The sequence below is a fragment of the Galendromus occidentalis genome, unplaced genomic scaffold (genome assembly GCF_000255335.2).
Source record: "Galendromus occidentalis unplaced genomic scaffold, Mocc_1.1 scf7180000075612, whole genome shotgun sequence".
NCBI classification, from domain to species: domain Eukaryota; kingdom Metazoa; phylum Arthropoda; class Arachnida; order Mesostigmata; family Phytoseiidae; genus Galendromus; species Galendromus occidentalis.
Window position 1 is genome coordinate 807,668 of NW_003803602.1, and position 23,571 is coordinate 831,238.

A 23,571-nucleotide genomic window follows, 5' to 3' on the forward strand; every position below is an offset into this window, starting at 1 on the left:
ATTTTTCCTGCCGTTCGAGGACAAGCTCCCGTCGTCGCAGCAAGATTCATCTGAGCGGGGATAGAGTGGAACTCGACGATATTTCTCCTCACATATCTCCGCTGACATTCCGTTTCGGAATTTTCTGCTCAGAGTTTTACTCAAGCCATCCGATCACGTGAATACGATGTTCCCGGTGCACGGGCACGACGATTTTCATAAATTCGAGGAGTGGACCCGGGCTTCTTCTCGCCTCGCTGATCGTACCGATCGCCTGCAAAGCGATCGGAGGCGGAAGAATGGTATCTTGGACTTTGAACGTGCAACGAGGTATGAACGTTGAAGGCTTTCGCTCCGATCTGAACCTCCTAATACGCTGTCTGTGCTCCACGTCCCCGTACCGCCCCTCTCCATCCTCTCCTCGATTCCCTGTCTTGGAGATATAGAAGGGTCTGTACATATCCGATACACGCCATGAAACGCTTTGCATACGAAATCAGGTGATATCCTTCAGGGATGATATACGAGCCGCGTTCGAGAGGAGAAGATCAGCAGATGATCGTTTTTACAAAAGGTCTCCAAGGAGGGTGCATCAGGAATACGAGTGCCTTTCGAAATACCGAAAAGCTCCTTTGGAGCTCAGGCGTGACGGCGCCGAGGTTTACGCCAATCGTTGAACCTTCATGCCCCGGAATCTCTGTTTTTCCTGGAAATCCGCCAATCAACGCTACGCTTCGAGCTCGATTCCCAGCTTCGCCGGATAATCTCTTCGCGAGCCGTACCGGGGGCGTCGCCGGCGGATATACCTAAAGCGTGGATCCCTCTCCGGGGAAGAAGCAATGGTAATCTAAAATAATCGTTCACCGTCTATGAGGAGACTTCTGCTCGCTTAAGCGACGTTTACTTTCCCTAGAACCTGAGCGAAATCAACACAGACAGGAAGCCATTAAGGAATGCAGATGAGAGAAGACGTTCAAGCGGGAATAGCGAGCAATACCGCACTCGCTCGAGGGTTCCCGCTAACAGAATGGCCGAGGGGAAGCCGGATGGAGATGAATACATTACACGGTCTCACCATCGTCCTGTTCCCTCGCCGTGTGGATCCCCCACTGGGCCGGTCTTGCAATCGTCCCCTCCTCTGGAAGAGCGACAGAAGGCCATCGAAAGAAGGATTTTACAGCTTAGCATAAACTGTGACGTCCATTCTCCCTTGCTGCGCGTGTTGCCGGCCCCGCTCCAATCCGGATGATTATTATTGCTCTCTTCAGAAGGGTTCCAATCTCACTCGACGCACGACGGGTCTGTTTTTCCCCAACGCTCACGGAGTGCGGGCTGGATCGGCAGAACAAAAACTACACCCCACTATTACGGAAAGATGATTTTTACACTCGGTGCAAGAATCGTGGATTTTCCCACCGGCGGCGGGCTGACAATAAAATTCAAGCCGCGCGCAGAGGTTGATGAACACAGACTTCGAGTGACACCGACGTGGCTCCGTTCTCCGGAATCGAATTTTCCCGCAAATGTACGATGGATCACCTCGTGGGTGTTCCTCGTCCGGCCGAGGGCGGCCCGGAGCGCTTTAGCCGTAAGGGGGAAGAAACAACGCGTCTCATGGGTCAGGCACTCGATCGATCGGGGAATCGAGCGTCTGTTGTGTGCGGACTCATCCCGAACGAGAAATGCTCAATTCGCGTCGTTTGCCCGGCTTCCAATCCTTCGAACGAACGAATGGGGACGAGAGCCCTACGTCGTGGGATATCGGGTCGCGTAGGCCCATTTGATGAGGGATTCTCTGACCGGAATATAGACAAAGGCTCGACCAGAAGCGACGAGGCATGATGGGCAAACTCGAGGCACGTCCGGCGCAAAAGTACATGAGCGTGCGGGCTTGTTCACGCCGAAAAACGTGACAATCAGATACGCCCTTCGTTGGAACGGCGCGCGCCGTTCACAAACAATCGTCCCGCTGAGCTGTTTCACAAGTTTACCCGAGCGTCATCACGATGAGAGAATTCCCTGATGGATCGCGCACGACAGGCTGCAGAATGACTGCGTTTTCAGAAAACAGAAGGCTTCCTGCTACGATTGAGAGGTGACGTTACCGAAAGGCTTCCCTCCGGTTCCTCACGTACGATTTCGATTGACGTAACTGCGGCTCGAGAACGAGTCGCAGCTATCGGAAGGACCGACCGGGTGGATGGCTGCTCCGAGTTGGTGTGAACTGACGCGAAAGTTTCAAATCTATGCGCGTCACCTCCAGAGCCGCACTTCCAGTCGAATGCTTCTGCGAAATACAAACTCGTTCCTTGGAAGCCCCCGACGACGATGCCAGCTACCTGCTGCTCACATGCCTGCCTTCCTGAGTCCTACCTGCGTCCTGCTGCAGCCGTCAGCCTGCAGGACGACCTCTCTCCGTCGTCTGCGACAGACGCTTCTAATGAAACGGACACAATTCTCCACGGCACGATCTTGTGAAGATCTGTCACGGCCATACGCGCCAGCTCAATGATTACGCGAGCTTTGTTTTTCTCCGTCGGTTTCCTCCATTGAAAATTTCGAATGAAACTCCCGATCCGGAGGGAAATCAATTCATTCGAGCAGCGACTTCTATCGAAACCCCGCCGACCACGACTTACAGTTTCAACAAGCGCCCCGATGGATATCCGGTTGTAAACGCTGAGGCGATCGAGACGATGGCTGAGCTCCGGGAGAGATGATCGATCGCGGGATAATCGAGAAATTAATTACTTACGAGCGCGGACGAGTTCAACAGGACACTTTATCGGTGTCGTCGAGAGGGACACGCCGATCACTGATTGGATTCAGATCGGGTTCTCTCGTCGCACGGATTCGTTTCGCGTCGACTCGAACTCATCGCCTGACCTCATCATCGGATGTGAAAGTCCCGTAGTGCAGCGCGGATCGACTTCGATTGCATCGTGATGTCAGTCGAGATTTCTCCACCCCACTCCGACACTGTGTTTCGCAGCGCGACGAATCTTTCGGTTTCAGATCCTATTCGAATCTCCGCGATATTTCCGATACTCCTCGCGGGGACTCCTCGCAGCGAGCCCGACAGGATAAGGAAACTTCGGGACTTTTCCCTCCGCTGGATACTCGGAGCTTGCTCGATATGGAATCTGGTTAGAGAGAATTTAGTTTTGAGAAGTTGATAGCCTGAAGTATTATTGGAGGTCAGCTGCTGCGGCTCGTAAGAGGCCGAACGAAGGAGCGGGGAGACAAAGAATGGAATAAGCCGTAATGAAATTAGGATCGCGGTCTCTTCCTCGTCCCAAAGGGAGTATGGAGATGAGGTTGGGAGTGAGGAACACTCGAACCGGGGCGCCTCCTGCCCCACGAGGAGCGCCCCGCTCTGTTCAAGACGATAGCTAACACGTGCCATGGACACACACCCCCACACGCACCAATACAACAGACGCTACTAAGAAACATGTTCGACTGTTTTTCCTCTGTCCTCGTGTTTCATCGGCGCACGCGGCCCCGCATAAAAGCCGATATTATTCTATCCCCGGAGAGACCGTCACACGTTTTAGCCGGTTACGTATTGGGTAAAAACAGGCGGAGGATACGTAAACCGACCGAGCTAGGGGTTTTGATGGTGAAGGAGTATTCCGGAGCGGGATGCAGACGGGAAATAAATTCCGGAGGACGATCGAGGCCTCCGGAATGGGGGGAAGGAAGCCGCGGAAGATGGACGCACTCGGAGAGGAGAACGAGCCCGCACACAAGAGAAGAAAATTGACTCCGAGCCCTGATAGAACGCTGCTGTGCCTCCAACTCATGGTTCGGCACTACGTTTCCGAATGCGTATTTTATGGCCGACTAGTGCCGGAGAGGAATTCCTTCCTCGTCGGCAAGTGCGTTCAGTGTTCCGTAAAGCTGACTGCTTAGTTCGTCGGGCGACCGACTGCTTGGCTGACTGAGTGGCTCGCTGGCGGCACCGAGCGAGTAAGTAGAGCTGGGTCTCTTTCGCCGAACACGGACTTCGATCCTTCCTGCAGGCTCATAGGTCAGGACGAGAGGGAACGGGCGTGCCCTCCACCCACTTTTCCAGATGATTCGGTGGGGTGAGTTCCCGCGCGCGCGCAAGTCAACTGTTACTCGCTCCATCATACGCCGCCGTAACCGTTCCTGATGATTTTCTGAAATGAAGTTTTCTCGACACAAGGGAACCCCGAGGAGCATCGATCAGATGACTTTCGTCCCTCCCTCGTACTGGACCCCTGGTGTATGAGCCCGAATCATTTTTTTTTCGCCTTCGATCGAACTTCTCGAGCAGTCTCCAGTCCAGCCACATTCATATGCAATGCTTCGCCCTCGATCCATGCGATCTCGACTCGGCAGCAGAGATCTTGCTGTTGTCCGACGACATCCGACAACAACGCCGTCTCTGAAACACTATACCAAGAAATAAGATGACATGGAGCGCAATGCTGAAACAGAAATAGCTGGCCGAACATCTGTCGCATTGGATCGGAGCGCCGGCGCCGATCCCGGATGCTCGACAAAATCACACGCATACATATCCGAAGAGAGATCTTCCACGCATTACTGTTCTTGGTAGCTACCCAGCCCTGCTCGAGTTACAGAGCTCGAGTCCTAGTGCTCTCTCGGATCAGATCTTAATGAACGGATTTTCTTCGGGACCGCATCGCCGCTCGACGACTCGGAGTCCGATTTCTGACATTATTGGGACTCCCGCTCCAAGATGAACCGAGGGAACCCATGCATGGAGTCATCGCCGATTTCCGCGTGGAAATCTGAGTTTTTTTGGAACGGTCCGAGAGCATCCTTCATGCAAGCAGACTCGAAGTCTGCTCGGAATTCGTTCCCTAAAAGCTTCGGAGCACAATTCTCCGCCATCGAATCGATATCCCGACGGGGTGGATACAGGCAATAAAACTAAAATCACACACCAGGATCGATGCTGGGGTTTCAAGCTCGAATCCATCTCAGGACCCTCAAACGTCAGACGGGCTCCGAAGCGGGGGACTTCGCTTACAACTATTTTAAGTGGTCTTACTCGGGATCTTCGAACGAGTCGGTTACTCGAGACTCGATCTGAAATACGACGGAAACCATGGGACGGATTCCCCGACCACGAAAGCTCTTGCTCCCTGGGGGAACAATGAAATCGACTTCGTCTCTTCTGAGCGGCCAATCCTATAGCAACATCATGCATGCAATAATCCAGCCAGAGCCCACGCGCAATGGAATTCCTCAGGTCCTCGTCTGGAATTTCGGATAGGTCGCGATCACGCAAACCAATCGACTCCAGACCTCGTCGCATGTGAACCTGGCAGGTCTGCTTGGATTTTCCCTACAAGCTGTCGGTGACTCGGGTCAGACTTTCGCGGAGGGTGTACGTCAACTCTCCATGACGTCAACAGCTCGCAGTACCAATAAACTCCAGAACGAAACCGGCTCATACGGAAATCGCAACGAAGCGAGCGTTCCGTTGATCCGCTCAATGACTGCTCCTAACGATGACCGGCACGCCATCGCTGCGAACCAGGAGAAGTTCCGCGGGAAGTGCTCTCGAGAATTCGTCGAGTATATTTGGGGAAACAAATGACGTTGTTGATTCACTCGGCAGAGCGAGCAAGTGACCGCGAAAACGGGTTCCGTGTCGTGCCCACGCCAACGCCCCGCGGCTTCTGTTGCGGCCAATTAAGGCAGAGGATGGAACTGGCTCCGCAAAATCGTGTGAATCGCGGGGAATTTCCGTCCCTCGGTGTGGACACAGAGCTGGTCGTGGAAATGTTCCCCGAGTAGAGATTAAGCGGGCGATTGTCTCAGTGTGAGAGTCCTCGCCTGTGAGCTCGGCTCAAAAATTAAATGCTCACGAAACTTCCATAAAAGGGCACCGAGTTCTCGTTACAATCGGCCAAAATCCCCGACAGGCTAGCACGGAGCCTCAGTGTGCCGAGACTGCTGGAACGCAAACAATAATTCAGATCGAAAGCCATAGCAATTAAGAAACGGGAGCGAAATGGACGTTGAAGTATTTCGAGTCAGGGCGCTCAGGTCAGACACTCGAGCACCTGGAGTCTGAAGAGGAAACGGCGGCGCCGAGGAGCAGAAATTTCAAGCAGAGGAGAAGCACCTCATTTCTCGAAGCTGCAACGGCACAATCTCCGGTCCTCCCCGACTTCCTCCTTCTCTGTCGCTTCAGCCAAGAAAAGAAAACTACCGGCTGTTCGAACGGAGGCAGCAGCGGCGGCGGCAAGCGGACCGCTGCCTACCTTTCCTCGGGGCGTTTTGGCGAGCCGAGGAGAAAAGTCGAAGGAGCGAAATTGAAATTTGTCTTCGGTCCTGCCCAAGCGGAGGAGCGCCGACGAGAGAGGAGAGTGAGCCGGAGCTGAGATGCCTAAATTGAAATAGGGTTACTTCCTCCAATGTCTCTTTCCAGCTTCGAGCCGATACGGGCGAGGAAGTTTCGTTAACGGCTGCAAAGGCTGAGCCACCGATGGGTCGCGAGTCGTCATCAGTCGGACGTCGAAAGAGGACTAACGATAATGAGCGAGCGCCATTAGATCGTACAGCGATTATCCGGATGAAGTAAACGACCGCACAGCCATAATCTCTTGCGATTGTAGAGGAGAAAGTGAACTACACGTGAGGGAGTCCGAGCAGCGGTTTCACGCATGCAGGAAGATCCCCGATGATATCCGCGTAGAGGATGCTCGAGAGTTTCCCGACACTTCACTCAGCTCGGGGAATTTCCCTCAAAGGCGAGGACCGGAGGCGGGAAGGCGGGCGGTCGTCCGCCCGACCGTCAGTGAAAACGCAGCCCTAAAGTTTGTCCATCATAGGTGAAGCAAGCAGTCGAGCTTGCCATCTGCACCTTAAGATAAGGATTCTAAAAAAAGTTGAACTTGTTGTAGCGCAGTATGAAAAATGGATCGGTGAATGAGAAGTGTCTCCGCCGGCGCCATCTGCGATGAGACACAGACCCTACGGAAGGAGCGATACGAGGGAGAAACATGTGCCACCGATATCTCGCTCTACATAAAAACTTATCACCGGCGAGCGTCACGTGAGCCTGTCCATGGACGGAGACCTCTATTGTGGACTCGGGGAAGCGATCGTTCGTGGCAAGCGGGGATCACTGGAATTCGGGAAGACCCGAGGATCCGGAATCCACGTCCCAGTGCTAGGGGTTGCAATACCAGCCTTATCACGGGAATCATGACAATGAGCAGGAATATTGAAACCAGTTGCGGAGACGCAGTCTTTCGAACCACATATGAATTGATAAGCGATCCGTGAGACCGTGACTCCATCCCGATGAGATCTTGCATCGTTTTCCGCTAGTAATGCACTTAGAACACGCATCCGGTAGACCGGTTGAAACTGCCTGCCCACCGAGATCAGGTGGAACACTCGGATAAAGAGCATTGGACGAGGTCATGAACAAACAGAGCGAAAAAGCCAATATTGCTTGGCCGACTCCTTTTCTTCTTACTCTCGAGCTTAGCCGAGGGGCAAGTTTTCTTTCTACTGCTGGGGGCAGCAGAAGCTCTTGGAATGCTTGCCCCCGTCGTGACTATCCATCAATGGGATTTAGTTCGGCGGCTGCGGCGTTTGTGCAAGCCAGCCAACAAGCCGGCAAGTCGGGGGACTCACGGACGGACGGACGGACTGACGACGCGGAGTCCCAGCCCTCGTCTGACTGAGCCCGCTATACGACAGCAGTGTACCCGGGGCGGTGGTGGCGGCGGGCAGCGGCTGCTCTCGGTGAGTCTCCGAGGGGTGGTAGCCGACTCGTCTCTTGGTCGGCTTCCGTCTTCAAGGCGTTCGCTCGTTGGCTGGCTGGTCGGGCGGGCGGTTCGTCGGTCTGTCAGTTAGCCGGGACGGGGGCATTTCTCGGTCGTGCCCCCCACTCACTCAGAAGCGAAATGCCTCACTAATCCGCTTGAATCCCGAATGGATCCCGGACATGACCATAGATGGGATTTGGTGCTCTATACGCTTCTGATGAAGAGTTTCGAACATCAGACACAGGAAGCGGTCTGAGCCTCGCGGTGATGATAAGACCGAAGCTGATCATCATTGCATTCTGTTGCCGAGGGTTTTTTCTACGAAAAGGAGGGCGAACGATGCCCACCTGCCGCAACAAGATATTATAACACTCGGCGTACCAATCGGATTCCTCGGCCTGCGACCCGCCTCCATCCCAAAGTCGAGGAATATTTCGAATTTTGCTGAAGCGTGGCCGCAGAATTTCAAATAGGACCAAAACAGCCCACTTCCGTTCTACATGAGTGACACGAATTTTTCCCCTTCACCGGGGGGAGCCTGGAATTGGTCGAGCTTTCGGAGTGGAAATTCGCACTCAATGAGGTTTTTGTCGGCGTGAAGTCGGCTCACCATGAGTCGATAGCTTTCTCTCGCCTCTCCTAAAACCATGAAAACCTTTCGCAGGTTTAGGTAGAATTCACGGAGCAGGGAGGCATCTCAATTTAAAAGCGCACATCATCCCCACTCTCATGCATAGCTTCCTGTTTCCCCTACACTGTCGTCGTCGGCGCAGCCAACGTCCCTCGGCTACGGCTTGTGACATCATTTATTTGGAAAAAAAAAGTGAAATATTTCATTAAGGCTGCGTCATTACCACGCTATGTGCACGGGCAGAGTCAGCCCTGAGGGAGCCCGACCTGGCTGAGCGCCGATACGAACGGAACCCGCGCGGTTCCGCGAGAGGGCTCACTTCTACCAAGAGACCAACCGAGCCGCCGACCAGCCAGCTACCTGTCTACGCTGGCAGGGAAACGATTTGAAGGCACGCTCCGTCGCTCTCTCGGCCGCCACATTAACGGCGGTTTAACTTTCTAAAAATACTCCCCGACGTCTGTGGGCTCCCGAAGGATCAAAAACACTACTAACTGACGAGTAAGAGACCTTAATTTTCGCGGCGAGCTGCATAGTCTCTCCTGATCGAGTTTTCCGGAGCGCTGACCTGAGCTAAATTATGTGCATCAAGTTCCATTAGCCACATGGCTACTTACAGCGATCCTGAAACCAGCTCGCCCGGTCGGAACGGATTCAGCGAGGAAGCCTGCTCTGTCATCGAGGGAACTGTCGTCGAAAAAGCGAAGAACGCCATTGACAGCTCTATTCTGCTGCGAGCAGTTTTTGACCTCAGCATCGTCCAATCCTCGAGATCGGCGGCAAGTCCCAAGCAACATCCTCAAGTATTTTGATTTGCTTCCCTCTCTCTGTGAAACGCCACAATTCTTCGGTGAAGCCACAAATATTTCGCAGATGAAGCCACAGATCTTACACGAATCGTTCTGAAATCAGGCGACTACATTATTTCCGCACTGATACTCCAGAACGCGCGTCCGCACTCCGATAGCTGATTTGTTCTCCGAAGGACGATCCTCTGAAGTGGACCCTACTTCGATGAAGCGTTCAACAATCACCACACTGGGCTCTACGCCCGGGGATTCCCGTTCCCTCTCAGCAGCTGTTCCACGGCCCCCTACCATCATTTCATTTCCATTCCTGATTATCTCGAGGCTGCTTCAGACATCTCTAGATCACGAAACTATTCCGTTCAGGGTGATCAAATGTACAACGTGCCCGATGTCTGTCATCCATGTAGCACCGGCGCCATGGACAACAAAGCTCCATACATCGACAGCAACGACTATTTGCCCGTCTGAGTCAGACGCTGGCGCTGCTGCAGCAACCACTGGAAGATCCCGTCCCGACGCGCGGCGTGAGCTCCCTGAGGAGTTCGAAGACCTCCTAGAAACACTCCACTATTCTATTCCTCACAGTAACCTACACTCTGCAGTCTCCTCCATCCATGATCACGATCCCGACCAAGTCGGTTCCGGGAAGGCGAATTCGATCTGCATTCTCCAACTCCTTTCGTGAATTAATCCTGCTTAATTTGCGAGAGCCATGAAATCTGCCCATGCCAATTCCAAGAAGAGGAACTGAGGACAATCTGTCCCCTCAGGGAGGTCTTCTAGAAGACGTCTGAGCCATATCAAGTTCTCCGCTCCACCGCTGGCAGTCACGACGTCTGCTTCCCCCAGTGCAACGCTTTTCCGGAGCTTACATTACCGTTATACTGCTCCATTCGCTAGAATGGCGACGTCATCGAAGGTCTTGGTCGCCTTGTTTCCCCCAAAATCTGCTTCTCTGCGTAGGTCAGCCGACAATCCGTCGTTCCGTTGAGGTACTTGAACACTCGCTTCACTTCATCCTGGCTCTTCTCGGTGAAGTTGTCCAAAATTCTCGACGTTTTGGTTTCGGCGAATGAGATGTCCGGACACGTGGGCCTCCTGAGGTTCATGTCCATAGCCCCACCGGACGGAATTTCATCCGGGACATTCCCCCTCCCCCTTTTCCGCTCCCGTCCACACTCCCCGGGTTTTAGGGCTACAAGGTTCGAATCAGCCATCCGATATTCCTGTAAAATCTTCTTCGTGTAGGCTGCCGAACTCAGATTGTCGAGCTCATCCTTAAGCCGTCTTCTTCTTGCTAGATTTCCGTGCCGATGAAATCGTCGAGCGTACCTGTCGTGATTATGGACTTGGTTTCGCTGTTGCCCACCACGAAGCCGTCGACTGCGTAGATAGCTCCATACGAGTCGTTTCAGCCAAGCCGCCGTCCAAGAAGATGGCTGCTCAAAGGTCGAATCTGTCACGCCGACATGTACATAGATAGAATACGCAAGGATCCGCTCGACTGTTCTGGACCTTTTTCTCCGCTCGGAGCGGATAAATCGCTTTAATATGCGCTCCTAAGGGATATTCTGTTTCGACTTACGATCTTTTCGACTTAACCGCTGACCTAACCGCTTCACTGCGTACTTCGTTGTATCTGCGCCGAAATCTAAGAGCAGCGGTGGGATCCGAAAACCGAGACACAGGAGTGTGTGGATGAATCGTCCTAGAGATGGACGAGCGCAACCCGACGGAGTTTTTCACCAAACTCCGTTGGTTGTCGAAGGCAAGCGAGTGGACGGCGCTTAAGGCAATGAGCAAATTCTTGCTTTTCATCGTCCTCAAACAAACGGAGACTCGAGAGAAATATCGAAGAGCGTGAGTCAACGGTTACCCCGTCGATCGATGAACTCCAGAAGATGGTGGAAGCGATCGTCGTGCCGAGGAACGTACGCCATACCTACATCGACGAATTCGAGAAGCTTTTGCCGGAAGACCGTAAGGGAGCAATTGGAAAATTACCACCACTTGGCGGTTCCCGAGGCGGGAGCGAGCTCCGTCGAGTTGATGGTTCGGAGACAACTGATCAAGGCGTGCCCAGGAGCTTTGCAGCAGAGGCTCAAAGAGGCGCAATTCGCGGCGGTGACGGCGTTGTGCGACAAAATTTTCTTGCTGCAACGAGTTATGGGAAAGCATCGCTGACTGTCAATGCGAAACCCGCAGGAGAATCGGCCAGGGTGACGAAGACCGACTCGGAAAAGGGTGTGAAGTGCGAGAAGTGTATGCTGTTCGGACACACCGCAAGGGAGTGCCGCACGAAGTGCCACAAATGCTGCCGGCAGGGCCATTCGACCAAGAACTGCCCGAAGAAGAAAATAAAGGAGCCCTCCAAGGACAACACGCGCCGAGTGGATATATGCCTAGAAGATTCGTTTTTGGTGAAATCTAGTCCGGAAAAGAGAGACGCGGTGGTGGATATGTATCTGGAACGGACGCTCCATCCGGTACTCTTGGATTGTGGAAGTTATCTTAACTTGATTACCGAAAACGCGCTCACCAACCTGAACTTTGCTGCGCTAATAGAGGAGACAACCGTTCGCCTGGGAGCGGTGAATCAGACCAGTCTGCAGGTGGTGGGCAAAACTTAAATGTCCGTAGAGCTAGGTACACGACGTTGCGAGCTTGAACTCGTTGTAGTGAAACGAATGTCTGATGCAGTGATCCTCGAAAAAGGCTGGGCGGATCAGATGCAAATCGTGCTATGGTTCCAGTCGAGGAGAGTATCTATATCCGAACACCTCTTTGCTAGACTCAATTCGACGTCGGCTGCTTCGATTTGGAGCATCGAGCTGGCTTGGGAATAACTTGTGGTGAGGAGCAAGAACAGGGGGCCTGCTCACTACCGGGAGGAAGCGAAAAGAAAAAAAAAGCTCGAGAAAATGGTGGACGCGGGAATAATTGAAGGGGCGATTTCGGCCTACAGCTCGCCGGCCATGATGGTGCCAAGGAGAAATAGCAGAGAACTGCGACTGGTGATCGATTTTCGAGAATCAAACAAGATCAAGGAGGACGACCCGTTTCCTATCCCGGATATGATCGCGGTGGTCAACAAGATCGCGAACTATGAATTCTTCTCAACGATGGACATCCGTGGAGGATACTGGCACTTCAAAATGGCCAAAGAAGATAAACTCAAGACGGCGTCCGTGATCATGGATAAGCGGTATGTCTGCGTTTCTATGCCGATGGGTCTCAAGTCTCAAGAATGCTCCGAAAACTTTCGCTAACCAGTACAAACGAAGAAGACCTTGTGATTTGTGATGTTGAAAGTCTTCAACAGAACCAAGTTGGATCCTCCTTATCGAGGTTCATTTCTCGTCACGGGCTGAGCCCCGCCCAACTACGAGCTGGAAATCAGAGACAAGGAGCGAAGGTATCACGGTGAACACTTGAAACTGTTTTTCCGCAGAGGAGACGTCGACGTGTTGGATACGCGATACGCGGATTCCGGAGCCCGAGGTACGCGAAACACGAGAGTCGGAAGCGGAGAGCGAAGATGAAGCGGATGAGAATTCAGAATCAGACCGGACCGAAAAAACCTCGACGGAAGGATTCTCCACCACTGAGGTCGACGCCCATGGAAACGGCGGTCCGGGGTCCGGAGCTTAGCGAGCCAAGCAGCTCGAGTGGATTCATGAGCTCGGTGTTTGGGTTTTTGCGGAGTAGGAGCGGGTCGGGGAGGGAAATCAAACCGAACCCCCAGTTCAAGCAGTAGGCAGGTTCCTTTGGGAGGGTGAATGTTAGGAAAAATCAGTTTCGTCCTCTTCGAATAGACAGATATCGATTGTTCTAGAATGAGTAGCGGACGGATGACGTTGCCCCCTCTCCCTCGGAGCTCGGATACTATATGAGGGAGCCATGAAGAAACGGTTGTGTGGAGCTGACCTAACCGCTTAACTGCGTACTTCGTTGTACCTGCGCCGAAATCTAACATACTGACGAATAGGTCACGTCGAAGTGTACGCTTCGAATGCCGCCATCGCCTCATATTTATTTTCCGTAGCATCCATCGACAGCGGATGGTCTCGTCATTGGAGGGTCTCTCAACATTTGTCCTCATTGTTGTTTCCAAGTGAGTAGAGTATGAATATGTACATATTTTGCCCAGTGAGAGATGAATACACCGAGTTCGTAGATTTCATGGATGTCTCTGCGCTGGTCTGGGATCTTCCATCGAATCTTGCCATTCCCGCGTCTTACTTCCTGATTCTCCGCAGAATGGCCGCGGAGTTCGTCTCTCAGTGCCACGAAGAGTTTCCGGCGCCACTTATGATTCAAACTCGGATCTGATCGGACTCCAATGACGACTCTTTGTGCTTCTTCTCTGGATGACATTCCGTACACCTCTCCTGAGGGCTGCTACCGGCGCAGGAATCTGCCTCCAGGAGCGCAATAAGATCACAATCTGCTTGGAAAATCAACGTCTGCTAACATCTGTAGATTAATATTTTTATTTGCATCGAGGTCGATCGCCAGAGGCTTCATCATACACGGTAAAGAAGGTGAGCATTCCGCTAAATCAGGATACGGCACCGGAACAGCTCTTACTTAGCAAATGTTTCGATGCTGGAATTCGAAAATCGATGTCGGATAACATGGCAATGAGCCCACGGTGACTCAAGACTCCGACCCTTTAGAGTTTTGACTAAACCCAAACAAATGAACCCGATAAAAAAGCCTGACAATAGGCTGCTTCCGACTCCGAGCGAGCACAATTCTCGTCATAAGTCAGCTTTCGAGATGCCTCCCTATCGCACTCCCAAAAATTATTTTAAGATTCTCACAAAGAAAAAAACTTGTTATTCTCGAGTTCCCACCTGGAAGTTCAATAATCTATGAGTCTAAGCGATCGAAGCAAGTTCAGATCCTTCGGCATGACAGTGACACGATTGGCATGATTCGCCAGCCTCACAGCGTCGGAGAACATATTTGTCACGTAATACTCCGTGGCTGTCTGCAGAGCTTCCATGGCCTCGACAGTGAACCGGAAGTTCGTGTTGGCGGCAGAAAGATTGGAAGCGAACTCGCGGACCACTCGCATGAAAGGCAGCCGCGGTATCAAAAACCCGGTGTGGCTTTGAAGTTTCTTCATCTCGTCGAACATGCGTTTAGTCAAGCCGACGGTACTCTGTGGTGTATTTTTCCTGCGACTCGATTGGCCCGCCGACCTGGTGAGCACACCAGCCGAAGCGCTCGACGTCGACGGTCTCGCATCCGACGGTTCTGTCGCAGATCGTTTCGGGAGTCTCGTGGTCGAGCGCGTCGACGCTCGACTCGTTGAGGGTCCTGGCTGAGGTTCTTCTTCCTCTTCCTGCGGAGGCGGCTCGGGAGGCGATTCTTCATCCGACGGCGGGAAGAGCGGTGGCTCTGATGAAGGATCTCGTTCCGCTCTCGCGGGCGGCTTCGGTCTCCGTTTGGGTTCGTTCTTCTTCGGACGACCTCTCCTCTTCCCGGAGGGTTCATCAGTCGGTGTCGTAGACGGTGCAGATTCCTCTTCTGCGACGTTCTCTGGGCTGATTGCTCGGGGCTTGCTTCTAACCGGTGCTCTGCCGCTGGGAACCGCGAACCCCGAGGTTGACGGGGCATCCTCTTCGGCGACTTCTTCCCTGATGTCACTTGTCCTAGGGGGCCTTGCTGCTGGTTTGCTGCTGGGCCCCGCAGGCTTGCCGCTCGGAGTTGGCCGGCTGAAACGAGTCGAGTCTCCACAAAAGATTTTCCACGAGCCCGATATACTCCGAGATCGAGAATCGAGAACGCTGTCTATCTTCTACGTGCTCCAAACTTTGGCCGATGAACATGCATGCACTCACCGGTTTCGATCTCCCCGATCCGGTATGGGTGTTGAAGTGAAGATTGAGACTCTGAAGATGAAGAGACAGTCAAGAAAGTGTGCGCTATAGGCAAGTTGCATCGATTTGAGTGGGCTGGCGTTGAATTTACCTCCTTTGCGAAGTTTCTAGGGAAAAACTCGAGTTTCTAACGCTAGAATCTGTTCTCTGATTCGGGTCTCTGGAATTGAAAATCGTAATGTCACTTAGCCAACGTTGCCCCATCGGCTCCCCCCGACGGACGGATGGATGGAAGGAAGGTAGGCATGCTAAGTTCACGGGGTGGACTTCAAGCGGAAGGAATCCTCGTTCTCGTGCCTATGGAATAACTGAGCTATGGTCCATTCGCTGACGATGCCACTAACCTGTCTGAATCGTCCTGGGAAACTTCAGCGAGCGGCGCCCTTGATCGCCTCCTGAAAAACACATGGATGCTCGAAATTCAGGGCAGATGACTCGGAATGCAGATAAAGACGGCCGGGCGTCACGAATTTCATCGGAAGAAACGTAACCCAAATCATAGAGAACGCTCCACAGACAGCAGTCGGCCCCATCCCTCAGCCCAGCAGGCTTACTCGGTCCGCGGTTACTGTTGTGTTCCCGCCATTCGGTTCGAACCTAGTCCGCCTAGCTCTATCGGAAAGTGAACGGAGCTGATATGAATCTCACTCGCTTCTCGCTTCCACACCACCGCACGAAGCACGTGTTTCCTCGTGTCTTCCCCACAGAGAACACTTCAGTTACCCGAGGACTGGAGCACTACGGGTAGAAGGTTCTCCCGCCCAGAACCGCGGAGGACTTCGTAGTTTCCCCAGTAGAAAAAGCTTGTCCCCCGATTCTGTTCCAAATGTGGAACATGAGGCATCGTGCTCGCTTCGAGCTCGGTTAAAATTCGGGAACAGGATATTGATTCCCGAACCAAGTTCTCGAAGAGCTACTAGACCTCAAGGAGCCCAGAGGTTCGCTCATCACCCTGAGGACAGGGATGGCTCGCGAGAGAGGACAAGCGGTTCTTTTCTGCTCTTCCGTCCGCCCAGCTCGCGGTCCGGAATGTGCGCGGAATTCTCAGGGAAACATACCTCAACTCCTCTCTCCGGTGACCCTCTTCTGCGGCGGCTCTCCGTTTCTTCGCCATGCTGGAAAGAAGAGCAGATATCGTAGCGGGTTTCCCCGAACTCTCTAAGCGGGCATGGGAAACTCACTCGACAGATCTTATATAAGGATCTCTCTACGGGCAGTAATGCAGATCTCTTCACTCACATCCGCTCCACAATTCGTTTCCTGATCTCTTCAGTATCGACAGGACTGTCTCGCCGTCGCGGATCACCGACGTCGGACTTCGACGAAGTCGTCGACGACGAATCATTTTCTTGACCTATGGAAGCAATTTTCTTGAGAAATTTTTGAATGACATATAGTTAGCATAGGAATTTCGTACTACTCATTTGATCATACCCCAGCCAATCATATCTCTGGCTTTTGTGAAACTTGGTGCCACTTGTCAACGGGAACTCATGAGCGCAGAAAACGAATCCGCGCTCTGATTAGGAGTGAACGCTGTCGAGGATCTGTTCTCAAGGAGATCCACAGCTCTGGCACTTCGGTTGGCGCCTAATAGTTTCGGCGCCAAAATTCGAATCTACCTTGAGGGCGCGTGCCACCTCTATTTGTCGTGGTGAAGCTTCGCGAGAAATCTCGCGTAATGGCGATCCTTTACCCCCAATCAGAGCGCGGAGGTCAAGAAAATGATTCGTCGTCGACGACTTCGTCGAAGTCCGACGTCGGTGATCCGCGACGGCGAGACAGTCCTGTCGATACTGAGATCAGGAAACGAATTGTGGAGCGGATGTGAGTGAAGAGATCTGCATCACTGCCCGTCGAGAGATCCTTACATAAGATCTGTCGAGTGAGTTTCCCATGCCCGCTTAGAGAGTTCGGGGAAACCCGCTAGAAGAGAAAGAAACGGAGAGCCGCCGCAGAAGAGGGTCACCGGAGGGAGGAGTTGAGGTATGTCTCCCTGAGAATTCCGCGCACATTCCGGACCGCGAGCTGGGCGGACGGAAGAGCAGACAAGAACCGGTTGTTCTCTCTCGCGAGCCATCCCTGTCCACAGGGTGATGACCGAACCTCTGGGCTTCTTGAGGTCTACTAGCTCTTCGAGAACTTGGTTCGGGGATCGATATCCTGTTCCCGAATCCTAACAGAGCTCGGAGCGAACACGATGCCTCATGTTCCACATTTGGAACAGAATTGGGGGACTGGCTTTTTTTACTGGGGAAACTACGAAGTCCTCCGTGACCTTCTACCCGTAGTGCTCCAGTTCTCGGGTAACTGAAGTGTTCTCTGTGGGGAAGACACGAGGAAACAAGTGCTCCGTGCGTTGATGTGGAAGCGAGTGAGATTTGTTTCAGCTCCGTTCACTTTTCGATAGAGCTAGGCGGACTAGGTTTGAACCGAAGGGCGGGAACACAATGTTTCTCCCTTCGTAGATGGTTGCCTAATCCTTGAGGGGGAAGCCGGCTAACCTAACATAGTCCGTTCAGCCCTTTGCGGCACGCGCCGGCTGAACGCGAGGCGGTTGAGATGACCCCGACAGTGCGGCTGTAGTATAATACCTTCTTCCGGCTCCGGAGACAGTGCGCCAACTGGCTCGGATTCCGGAGCAGCCTGTGGTGGAAAACCTTCAGAAATCAGGAAAGTGATACCGATAAAGGGAAGAATGCTAAGCACGGGAACACCGCAGCGACTTCGCGGAAAGCGAAGGAGACTTGTTCTACCAGCGGTGAGTCGCACGCCCGCCGGACCTGCCGTTCCCTCCGGGCGACGTGCAGCTACTGTCACCGGAAAGGCCATATCAAGAAGGTGTGTAGATTCATGCTAAATCAGGCACCGGAAGACAATCGTCACTCCCTTTCGGTTCTTGGATCAAGTACGACCTGCGATTCTTCTGGAACGCGAGGCCGCGCCTTCGCGAATGTCTATGTCAACGGCAGCTAAGTGAATTTCCGGATTGATACAGGAGCGGATCTAACTACGATGGGTACCGATCTCTGGAAGCGGCTCAAATCTCCTTCGTTGCTACCAATGACTTCCAGATTTACCGCAGTGAATGGCCAGGCTCTCAAGGTTCGCCGCTACATCATTGGCAATTTCAGCCTCAAGGCGGATATCGTGATAGGATCGCGATCGACGGACCGAAGGGAGATCGATGCTGTGTAAGATCGGATCAATAATGAAGTCACTCTCCCTGGATGATGAACTTCGAGAGACGCTTCCCTGTTCATGCTTCTTTCGCCAAGGTCCAAAGAAATCCCTCCATTCAATAAAGAGCGCCGTCTCTAATGTTTCGCCGGTTGCTTTATTATAGTACATGAAGTAAACAATGACGTTACTCTATCGCTGTAATTTTTTCAGAGTACATAGCTAAGTTCATATCGTTCAAAGCGGTTAGGTCCATCATTCGGCACTCGCGGATATGCTGCAACCAAAGCATCCTGGGATCCTATGTACAGAGAGTTGTAGATCTTCCAATATACATCACGTACTTTCCGCGCCGGATGGAACAGTCCTTGGAGACAATACTGCAAAATACGTGCAGGCCCGAGTCCTACTCGCATGCCCTCGACCGCTCCGTGGAAAGCTTGGATCAAGTGCGGACTCGTTTCAAAAATGTTCGGCCAGACGTAGTTCAGAAGATGCGTCAGAGCATCTTCACAACCGAATCCGTAAACGCCTAAACTCATGTGCTGAATAGCTGAGCATGCTGTTTGTCGGTGGACGAGATCGCGGTCCATGAGAGCATCTTCAAGAAGAGGTGTCACCGCGTAGATGTAATCCTTGCCCATTTCGCCGATGTACTCGAAGAGGAACGACAATGATTTGAGGACACCGTTCTGCACGTTCATCTCAGGCACCCGGTATTCATTCATCAGAGCAGGGAGAACGGTGAACGGGGAACAGGTTTCGGCCACGATAGCGATGGCGACGGTTGTGCAAACACGATTCTGACGCTCCTGTACTCGGAGATTATTCAAAAGGGTGGACAGGACATCATGCGGTCCGATGGCTTTGGCGATGTATCTGTGGACAGAGGAAAATCTCCTTTAGACCGAGCTGACAAGGGGTAGTACCGGTGAAGATTCTTGAGAATGAATGGATGCACATATGTAGGTATTTAAAACCCGTCGGATATTGGCGCACGAGTTCGCTTACCCGAAAGTGTTGACAGTCGCTCTTCGGATCGCCTTCTTGTGTGCTTTGAGAAGCTCCAACAGCTCGAAACAGATTCGCATCCACTCTCTGGCGGAAACGTACTCGGCACCGCGATCGGCAATTCTGCCAACTAAATCGATGCAGTTTTCCTGTACTTTCTCGTGTCGATTCTTCAGGATAGGGGTCAAACGGGGCAGAAGATCCTTGATAGGAGGATTCATTTTCGACATTCCGATGACGTTCACGATGGCTTTCAACGCGGCGAGGATCGATCCAAGAACTTCCGGATATTCTTCGCCCAAATACTCGTAGAGAATCTGACCCAGATGGGACATGAGTTTTTCTTCCTCGCACGTTTTCATGACCACGGCGATTCTCGCCACGAGATCAGCCGCCTGTTGTCGAACCTTGGCGCTCTTATTGTTCAGACGCCACAGGATGGTTCCGCAGATTTGAGGTAGGTACGGCTTGACTCGCTTCCCGAGAGCGTTGACGATGGTGCCGAAACCGTTGAGCATGACCATGTCCTCAGAGGTTTGTTCTTGGTAGGCGTACAGAATACCGTCGATGAGCTGTTCTTCCAGACGCGAGTCGATCTCGACCGCTCCAAGATTTCCCAAGATCTTCTCCGCGGTTTCCATAACCATTTTTCGGTATTGCTCGTTTTCGTCTTTCAAGTCGTCTACGATCCGGTTGACGATCTCAGCAGCTCCGACCTTGTTGGCGATCTCGACTGTGGTGTCAACGAGTTGCCTGGAATAGAGAAGACGACCAAGATTAGTGCCGGGCTTCCCCATCTCGCTTTCCCCCCACCTAGACCCATCGTTCCCCGACCACCCGTCTATTATTTTCACGAGCGCTCGGCGATGACTTACTTGTAGTTCCTCTTGTCGAGAGCCATGCGATGATTCCAGAAATGTCTGAAGAAGTGCGGAAGGACTTCGTCCTTGATGTACTGAGCTTCCACACCATCCGTGGCGCAACACTGTTTCACCACTTTGAGCACGATCTTTTTCATCTCCTCGTCCGGCGATTGGAACTCTCGGATCAGAATCAACATCACTTCTCGAGTATAATAATTCGCGTACTCGGCGTCCATCAACGGAATGAGATAACCGATGGCCTTCAGGAAGGCGGCGAGTCCTTTGCCGCGATGGGTACGGATACCTTTCCACAGAGGTTTCAGAACACTATCGAAACTCTCGATACCTGGAATAGGGAATGCAGATTGAGTTTTCGGCCAGCGTACGGTAAGGCATCGAGAATGGATGAGAAGGGCGGTTCGCTATCTCTTTCGCCGAGAAAAAAACTCTCCATACCGTACGGCGTGGCTGCTTCGGCGAGTGCAGCGAGTCCCAGGGCCGTGATCGTTCTGACTTTTTGTTGCTCATCAACCAAACCGTGCTCGATGATTTCAACGAGAGATCTCAAATGAGGGAGGATAGCGCACCCCATCAGGATAGCGATTTGTTGAACAATTTTGATTCCGGTGTGACGGGCCTGCCACGATTTTTTCGACTTACAAACGGCTTTCAGGAAAGGTAAAAGAGCCGGAATACCTGGAATCGAGGGTAAAAACTCACTCAGTCAATGTGGAAGAGCGTCGGAGAAAATAGGATCCAGTTGGAATTTTTCCAGCTAAATTCGACGGGCACATCCAAGAGTTTTACTCACCGAGCGCAGATGCGACAACTGCGAACGCTCTTGCTGTCGTATTTCTGACGTACTCGTCAATGTTGTCGATATCGGGTCTCATTGTTGAGATCATGGTCGCGAGACCTGCGGCTTTCGCCAAATTGGAAATGATTTCTCTTCCTTCGACTCTGGCATAGTAGTCCTCATCGATGAGGAGCGGCTCAATGACCACAAGTATTTTGTGGACATACGGACGAACCAAGTCGTCGAGCTTGTACAGCACTCTGTCGATGACCTTGACCAGAAGATGCCGTTCTTGGTCTTCTAGCGTGGGACTCATGAGCAACGGCAGAATCTGGTTGAAGAGAGCGCCGGGGCCGAACTCGCGAGCCTTGTCTGTGATTTGACGCATCGCCGATTTCCTCATCGGCGGCGTTCCGTTCTTGATCTTGAGGAGGAGCGTCATGATTTTCCGTTCCTTGGATTCTTCCGGAGACAGAAGGTCTTCGTCGACGTCGGTCAGGAGCTTGTCGAAGTACTGCATGTCCTCGGGTTTGAGAGGAGGCAGCGAGGCGTTTTTCGGCTGCGTGTCGACGTTTTTCACCGGCTCGTCCTTCTGGAAGAAGAAACCTCCTCCCGGACCCAAGCCTCCCAGGGGAGTTGGTGTTGCAGCGAGTTTCCTCGCTGGTGTTCGGATCGGTATGTATCCCGAGGGCGGTGGCAGGATTTTGTAGCCCGGAGGGAACAACGAATCCAGCTCTTCGTCGGACATCGGACGATTGCGCTCATCGATTTCCTTTTCGTAACGGAACATCTGCATCTGTTCCGGTGTCATTGGAATCATGTGCGCGGCTGGCGTTCTTAGAGCGGCGGCCTTCTCCCCGATTGGCGTCGACCCTCCGGGAGTGAAAACCTGCGAGGGAGTCATCGACGGCGTCATCGCTCCCGGTGTCATTTGTCCCGGAGTCATCGAAGGAGTCGCGGCTCCCGCTGACGGCGTCATAGACGGCGTCGCTGCCGAAGGAGTTTCGTCCCATCGGGAGCGCCGCTTAGAAGACGGAGTGGCCGCCGCTGCCGCCGCAGCCTCCAGTTTGTCGATGGAGCCGTCGACTCGCGGAGTTTCTGCCCAACCCGAGTGACTCGGCGTTTCTCCAGTTCGCGGTGTCTCGTCCCAGCGATTGCGTCGGGTTGACGCTTTGTGACCCGGGGTCTCAGCTCCCGGCGTTGCGTGACCAGGGGTCTGATGGGCTGGAGTCGCTTCCCACATTCTTGGAGCTTGGACAGGGGTTTCAGCTCCGACGGGGAGCCGACCGGGCGTTTCCGCCCACTTCTCCTGTGGACCTTGCTGGGTCATGACTGAAGGCGTCCGAGACGGGGTCTCTGATTGCTCCCATCCTCCGATGCGTTTCTTTGGACCAGACGAAGGCGTTTCTTGAACGTCCCACCGTCTTTTCTTCTTCTCGGGCTCCCCGCCGTTTTTCGACTCACTCTTCGACTCGGGAACTTTCTTGTCGTTCCCTTCGCCGCGACGCAGAGCCTGTTCCTTCATAATATGCGCATAGGTGCGCGACTGCATGTCGGGAGTTTTCCCTCCATCTGCGAAGGGATCTATTCTCTCGGGTGATATCTGGAGCTTCCTGCGCTGGGCGCGGTACTCGTCCTCGCGATCGGCGATGCGGGCGACGCGCTTGTCCGCGAACGGATCGTAGCTCTTGTCGGTGACCTCTTCGAGGAACTTCTGAGCATTGACCTTCCGAGGAGCCTGGATGTTCGCAGGCTGAGCTTCCATATCATCGTCCTGGAATGCAAGATCGAAGGAGTTCAGATCCAGAAAATCGATGACAGCTTCATGGACCTCTACCAACTTCTCGAATTCGAGGAGGCGAAAGAATACTCACGTCGGCGTCCAGATCATCATTGGCCGCGATGGAGGTCACGTAGCCGTCGAACCTATTCTTGTTTGAGTTGTACAGCTGCCGATCCATGTATGGAGTGTTCTCGCCAGCCCCGAGGGGAACTCCATCGTTCTCGGCCAGCTTCTTCTTCGCCGCCTGAAGTTGCGCCAACTCTTCGTCTACGTCTGGAAAAAGTATTGACTCTCGTTACTCTTCGGAGCGTCTGAATACGCTTCGAACTAGATCCCGGAGGTGAATACGAGGGTGATGTAGGCATGACATTCTCCCCTGAACCATCTACACCCGCCGAGGATCTCTCCGATCAATGCGTCCGAAAGGAGAACCAGCGATCGACATCTCCGACTGCAAATCTCGCTCATCAACACCGCTCAAACGCGTAATCCGTTCCGACCGAACTCATGCTCATTCGAGTTTAAGGTTCGGTGGAGTTCGGTATCCCGCAACCTTCAGCGGTGCAGCATGGACAACACAGCCGACAGCTTATTCCGCGTGCACGAAGGGCTCGGTGGCTGCAGGGGGTGGCAGATGAGAGCCTCAGAAGGAGACGATATGCTTCTTTCGGTCGAGATTTTCTGCTTCGGGAACGAAATTCGGAATCAAAACGTTCTCATTCGCCGGGTCGTGGAGCACGAACCATCCCGTCGAATGATTCTGGATCCGAATGGTCATCGGCACGACCGTCACAAATTCTCAATTATTGGAATCTTGGAGCTCCCGCTCGACGCTCCATCG

The 23,571-nt window shown here is 53.0% G+C and overlaps 2 protein-coding genes across 2 annotated transcripts; both read right to left on the bottom strand.

Annotated features, from left to right (window-relative positions):
* Positions 1–13,860: 13,860 nt before the first annotated feature.
* LOC100902862 (serine/arginine repetitive matrix protein 1) lies at positions 13,861–16,638 on the bottom strand. The gene is made up of 7 exons (XM_003737768.2): positions 16,532–16,638; positions 16,337–16,451; positions 16,156–16,212; positions 15,442–15,492; positions 15,189–15,257; positions 15,059–15,109; positions 13,861–14,932 (listed from the first exon to the last, which is right to left on the bottom strand). Exons 1-7 carry the CDS (start codon positions 16,542–16,544, stop codon positions 14,074–14,076), a joined length of 1,215 nt encoding a protein of 404 aa, XP_003737816.1. The 5' UTR covers positions 16,545–16,638; the 3' UTR covers positions 13,861–14,073.
* A 1,782-nt stretch (positions 16,639–18,420) lies between these two features.
* Sf3b1 (splicing factor 3b subunit 1) lies at positions 18,421–23,010 on the bottom strand. The gene is made up of 6 exons (XM_029112200.1): positions 22,822–23,010; positions 20,963–22,721; positions 20,608–20,847; positions 20,164–20,497; positions 19,289–20,041; positions 18,421–19,156 (listed from the first exon to the last, which is right to left on the bottom strand). The coding sequence occupies exons 1-6, from the start codon at positions 22,906–22,908 to the stop codon at positions 18,487–18,489; spliced, it is 3,843 nt and encodes a 1,280-aa protein (XP_028968033.1). The 5' UTR covers positions 22,909–23,010; the 3' UTR covers positions 18,421–18,486.
* Positions 23,011–23,571: the final 561 nt, after the last annotated feature.